The sequence below is a fragment of the Pantherophis guttatus genome, chromosome 4 (genome assembly GCF_059756535.1).
Source record: "Pantherophis guttatus breed Tessera chromosome 4, ASM5975653v1, whole genome shotgun sequence".
NCBI lineage: Eukaryota > Metazoa > Chordata > Lepidosauria > Squamata > Colubridae > Pantherophis > Pantherophis guttatus.
The window spans coordinates 7,017,362-7,023,797 of record NC_142066.1 but is presented as its reverse complement, the minus strand read 5'-3'; the positions used below and the strand labels follow the sequence as shown (position 1 = coordinate 7,023,797).

General features: G+C 39.2%; 1 protein-coding gene across 1 annotated transcript; it reads left to right on the top strand.

Moving 5' to 3' along the window:
- The first annotated feature begins 351 nt into the window (after positions 1 to 351).
- Positions 352 to 6,162, top strand: LOC132709835 (vomeronasal type-2 receptor 26-like). The gene is made up of 4 exons (XM_060684832.2): positions 352 to 1,140; positions 2,015 to 2,242; positions 3,068 to 3,194; positions 5,217 to 6,162. Exons 1-4 carry the CDS (start codon positions 352 to 354, stop codon positions 6,113 to 6,115), a joined length of 2,043 nt encoding a protein of 680 aa, XP_060540815.2. The 3' UTR covers positions 6,116 to 6,162.
- The last annotated feature ends 274 nt before the right edge of the window (positions 6,163 to 6,436 follow it).

Below are 6,436 nucleotides of genomic sequence, written 5' to 3'. Positions count from 1 at the left end.
CCAGGTCTTCACTGCTTTTCGGAAGGCCAGTAGGGTGGGGATGATCTGGACCTCAGGAGGTAACTGGTTCCAGAGAGCTGGGGCAGTCACAGAGAAGGCCTCCCCTGTGGGCCCGCCAGCCGGAATTGTTTAGCTGATGGGACCCGGAGGAGACCACCTCTCTGAGATTTTACCAGTCGCTGGGAGTTATGCGGTAGAAGGAGGTCTCGGAGAGTTCGAGCATTAGAGTTCATTCAGTTCCCATATTTTTTCCTTCTTATGAATAATGACTGCCTTTTATTTGTTCAGTTGACTTATGGTTCTTTTGCCCAAGAAGAGTTCCAGGCTACTAAATTATCTTCACTTTATTGCATGGTGCCAAAAGAGGACCATCAGTACATTGGAATTATCAAGCTTCTTCTCCATTTTGGATGGACATGGATTGGAGTCTTTACATTTGATAAAAACACGGGAGAACAGTTCCTGCAGAAAATGCATCCGTTGCTTTTCCAGAATGGGATCTGTTTAACCTTCACACAAAAGATTCCACAACAAGCCCCATTTCAAAAACTTTCAGCACTCTTTGCTCTAATCACCATTATTTCTAAGAAACTGTTGGATCAGAAAGCCAATGTTTTTCTTGTCTATGGCGAATCCTTCACGATTCTGTGGCTCAGAACTATTGTGTTTCTACGTGATTATGACAATAAAGAGATTGCGTCATTTAGAAAGGTTTGGATCCTGATGTTCCCAATTGATTTCATACTGACAGGATTTCATAGGGCTTGGGATGTCCAGTTGTACCATGGGTCTCTTTCCTTTACTGTTCATTCAAGAGAAGTTCAAGGCTTCAAAGAATTTCTTCAAGTCATCAAACCTTCAACCCACAAAGATGGATTTCTTCAAGACGTTTGGGAGCAATTGTTTGACTGCTCACTTTCAAATGAAGAATCACCCCTAATATCCAATCAAACATGTAGTGGAGAAGAGAATTTGGAAAATCTGCCTTCTCCTCTGTTTGAGTTGAAGATGACTGGCCAAAGCTACAGCATCTACAATGCTGTTTATGCAGTGGCACATTCTCTGCATGAGGCTGTGAGATCAAGAGCCCAACACAGAAGAATTAAAATGTTTGCATTTTCAAATCTGCAGCCATGGCAGGTAATGTCTCTATGCCACACCTACCTTTTCTTTCCCAGTGAATAGCCTTTCTTATCATAATCTAATATAGCTTATTTGCCATGGCCACAGATCAAGACAGATACCGAGGAAACAAAGTTATTAATGTAAAAGCTGATTCTATATTATAGAACAAAAGCGTTGAAAAAAAATAGTCTTTCAGTCTAGTCAATGGAATTTTTGTATCATTAAAAAAAAAAACAATTATCATAAAGAAACACCTGACGTTCCACATCTGCAGATTGCCAGATGTTTGGTATAAGTGTGATTTATGTAGAAAATCATAATTTGCATCATAAAAGATGATCAAAGGAAGCACTGCTTCATACAATCATTTACCATTATTTTTCAATCTCTTTTCCATAAATAAAAAATTGTCCAAGATACTTTTATATGGCTCATAAATGTTTTCAGTGTTGAGAATATGAATGTGTTCCCTCTCCTCTCCTCTTCTCTCCTCTCCCTTTCTCTCTTTCTCTCTCCTCACTTAAATCTCAAATTCTAAAATCTGTCTTAATGAAATTTGTCAGATCCCAGGCTCTCAAATAGCTTTGTAAGAAAGAAAAGTGGTGGATAAGATTATGTAGGGTGAAGGTTTGATTAATTGATTGATTAATACAAAATAGCCTGTTTTCATTTTGCTTGTATTGATGGACACTATTTTCTATTTTTCCTCAGATTAATAATAGAGTAAATCTATACATTCCATGCAATACAGAATATCAATTTTATCAATGTACTTATTTGAGCGTTATTACAGAAAGGGGAAGAATGACTGAAAGAAATGTGAACACGATGGCTTGTTCTCCATTATTATCCTTTCAATTCCCTCTCTCTTCTATTCTCTTTCAAGTAGCTCCATCCATTTCTTCAAGGCATTTCATTTAACAATTCAGCTGGGGAGAGAGTGTGCCTGAATGAGAAAAGGGAAGCAGCAGGTGGATTCGACATCACCAACTTGATCACTTTTCCAAACAGGTCCTTTCAGAAAGTTACCGTTGGAGTCTTAGATCCCAGTGCTCCAAAAGGGAAAGAATTGTTTATCAGTGGAGATGAGATTATCTGGCACCCAGCTTTTAACCAGGTGTGGACACGTTTAATGGCCATTTATTGTGATCCATTATGATACCACAAAGGTCTCTTCATCTGTATTGAACATAGTGACAGGCCTGGACGCCATCTTTTGTATTAGGCCTTCAGACCTGCCACATTTACTGCTGTGGGAAACTGGGAGGGGGGAATGTATGGAGCATGGGTGATATATAATCATAATAACATTCCTTTCTCAGGAAGTCAAGGACAACCTGTCCTGCACCTGGAGGGATGGAACTGGGAGGCATCTCCACTTGGGATGGTGGTTTGATTGGATCATGTGATGGACTTGTGGGTGTTGGGCAGGGACTTGAACTTTCCGTTGGGTGGGGAAAACCTGGAAGCTTTCAAATTCGGGTTTTCCCAGATTTGCCAGTATGACATCTCTAATAAAATGTAACTTTGAGGAAACTCAAGCCTCAGAGTTTTCTTTTGTTGGGGCTGTTACTTGGAACCCTGACACGTAGTCTCTTTATACATCTTTTCTTTCAGTCTTATTTTTAAATGAAAAAAAAAACCAAAAAAACCCCAGATATATTCTATATAAATGCTGACCATGTTCAAGCATTTACCAAACTGACAAAATGACATTACAATGTAAAAGCCAGATTTTCGTATCCGAGCTACATTTCGATTTGAAATCACAGAAGTCATGCTGTTTCCATAAGATTGTCATGGTGCACATTTATTTCCTCATCCTGCCATTCTCCAAACAGGCCATTAAAATTCTTTCCTGCCATAAAAGAGAATAATTCAAATCTGGTTTTTTTTTTTAAAAAAAATATTTGTTTGAAAAACCTTTCATTTTTATGACCAGGTACTTCCAATTTCTCTGTGTAATGACCATTGCTCCCCTGGATACTGGAAGAAAAGGATAGAAGGAAAACAATTCTGCTGCTATGACTGTGTTTCATGCCCAGAAGGAAAGATTTCAAATCAAAAGGGTAGGTGAGACAATCCCTCAAGTTTTCATTAGATTGAGTTAAGCAAAATGTACCGTATTTTTCGGAGTATACGATGGTCCAGAGCATAATACACACATTAGTTTTTGGGGAAGAAAACAATGGAAAAAAATTCTGCCTCTGCCTACCAACATCCATTGGTATTCATCTGGCTTGCATCCTTGCAGCAAATAGCAAACAGCCGAAAACACAATGCGCGGAGGCAAAAAATGGGGCATGCAGAGGCCAAAAACATGACGCGTGGAGGCTAAAAATGCGATGTGTGAAGGCAGCGATTGGCTGCGATGTGCTGTGGTGATCTCTGCAGCCTGGAACAGGTCCAAAACAGCACGCGGAGGCCAAAAATGCACCACACGGAGGCTGAAAACATGAGGCACGGAAGCAGCGATGTGCTGTAGTAATCCCTGCAGCCTGGAACAGGTCCAAAACAGCACGCGGAGGCCAAAAATGCACCACACGGAGGCTGAAAACGAACAAAGGGTGGGGGCTGGCGGGTGGGGAGGCTATATTCAGTGTATAAGATGCACCCAAATTTTCACCCACTTTGGGGGGGGGGGAAGTGCATTTTATACTTCGAAAAGTACAGTAATTAATTACTTTGGGATATGTAGAATTAGTAGTTTTATGAGTTCTTCGGGGTGAATGTTCCTTTCTATACTGTAGACTACAGTCTCTTATTCAGAGATTTTGGCAGGTAGAGTTTCCTAATATGGGCCCAAAATATATATCTCCATTGAGCCATAGATCTTCTATGATCACACCATCTATTATCCATTTATTTATTTCTCATAGTTTCAACTTCATTTGCCTATTGAGGGTTTATTTTTTGAGGGTTTATATATTTGTAGCTCAGGGTTGACTTGGGATGGGGGTCCTTGGTGCTCTCTGAGCTTGCTTGTTTTCTTGCAGATCTTTCATTACCCAACTAGGTAACATCAGTAGGACGAGCCCTGACTATGTTACCTAGTTTGGGTGATGAAATGTTTGCAAGAAAAAAAGCAAGCTCAGAGAGCACCAAGGACACCCCGTCCCCCATAAGATCATTCAAATCTATCATGATTTTTATAAACTCGGGATATATTATGCTTTTTTTAAAAAAAATAAAAAAAATAAAACGCTTCTTGTTGTCTTCTATCTTGAAGATGTCATCTTCATAAATTGTGATGTTAACCTAATCACTGTAAGTTCTGTGAAGCAATAAATATTTAGGAATTAAATATATAAATATTTAGGAATTAAAGAAAAAGTCTGTTGGGAAAAGAAAAGCACAAAGTACTTTTTTCTTACCAGAAAACCCTAAATGAATATATCATTTGAGTCAATTAAGCGATGATTTAACTCAATTTTTTATTATCTTATTTTCTTTTTAGCCTAGATTAAAGTATAATTTGAAGACCACCAATCTCTTCTTTTTTTAAAAAAAGTGATGTTAATAAGGAGATTCAAGTTAAATTTACACTTCTAGTTAAAGTTCAAATAAACCATGACAGTTTTAAAAAATGATAGTGTAAAACTCAACAAACAACCTTGTGGCTAAGGAACAATTTGCCTCCAGAAGTTGTGAATGCTGCAACACACCCAGGTTTTTAAGAAGATGTTGGATAACCATTAGTCTGAAGTGGTGTAGGGTTTCCTGCCTAAGCAGGGGGTTGGACTAGAAGACCTCCAAGGTCCCTTCCAACTCTGTCATTCTATTTCTATAACAAAGAAAAGGATTAATATACCTTCATTATCTTGAAAGCAAGCATAGGAGATTATTTTTGCTTGTTGGACCCAACATACTTTTTTCAGTATTGATTTGAAAGAATAATTGCCTTTTCCCTCACATATACTTTATTACATGTGAATCCTAAATAGAGGAAAACCTGCATTTTCACAGAATCACGATCAGACTAGGAACCGGTGGAAAGAACTGATAAGGAATAGCAGTGAGCATCCACTAGGAAAAGAATTTTCAACAATATTCAATGGAGAGATGACAAATGTCTTGACTTTTTGTTCCAGATATGGACGACTGTTTTGAATGTTCAAAAGACCACTACCCGGATAAAGAACAGAAAGAATGTATCCTGAAACCGGTGGTCTTTCTATCATTTGAAGAAACCTTAGGAACTGGTTTAGCCTCAGCTGCTCTTTCTTTCTTCTTCTTGACCTCTTGGGTAGTTGGAACTTTTATTAAGCACCAGGATACTCCCATTGTCAAAGCCAACAATCGGTCCCTCACCTATACCCTCCTTGTCTCTCTTCTGCTCTGTTTTCTCTCCTCCTTGCTCTTCCTCAGCCAGCCTGGCAAAGTGACCTGCCTTCTCCGACAATCAGCTTTTGGCCTCACTTTCTCAGTGGCCATTTCTAGTGTCCTGGCCAAAACCATCACTGTGGTTGTGGCTTTCATGGCCACTAAACCAGGATCTCAGATGAGGAAATGGGTGGGGAGAAGATTGGCTTTTTCTATTGTCCTTTCATGCTCCATCATTCAAGGATGGATTTGTAGTATTTGGTTGTTCTCATTCCCTCCATTCCCTGAATTGGACATGCACTCAGAGGTCCAAGAAATGATTTTACAGTGCAATGAGGGGTCAGCTTTCTTTTTCTACTGTGTCTTGGGCTACATGGGTATCTTGGCCATTGCCAGCTTTATTGTGGCTTTTCTTGCCCGTAAATTACCCGACAGCTTTAATGAAGCCAAGTTCATCACCTTCAGCATGTTGGCCTTCTGCAGTGTGTGGATCTCCTTCTTTCCAGCCTATCTGAGCACAAAAGGAAAAGCTATGGTAGCTGTGGAGGTCTTCTCCATCTTGGCCTCCAGCGCTGCATTACTGGGATGCATATTTTTGCCAAAATGCTACATCATTGTTTTTAAGCCTGAGCTAAACCAGAGAGAGCAACTAATAAAGAGGACTTAGTACATCATGTGAGTTTTCTCACTATGAAAATTTGCTGACAATTGGGATATTAACAATTGAAGGCCACGAACTGCAAATGGGCTGGCAATCCTTTTTATGGGATGAAAGATAGAAAACTTATACCTATTTTAAAAGACACACAATCAGGAATACACTACTACTAATTTGGCTAAAAATTCAAAAACAACACTACACAAAAATTCCGAATTGGCTATCACCATTAGAAGCGGTAAGACACCCAAACTTAACAGAACCCAAAAATATAATTAGATACAAAGACTTAATTGACTATCAAGGGAAGCTGAAAACCAAACAACAATT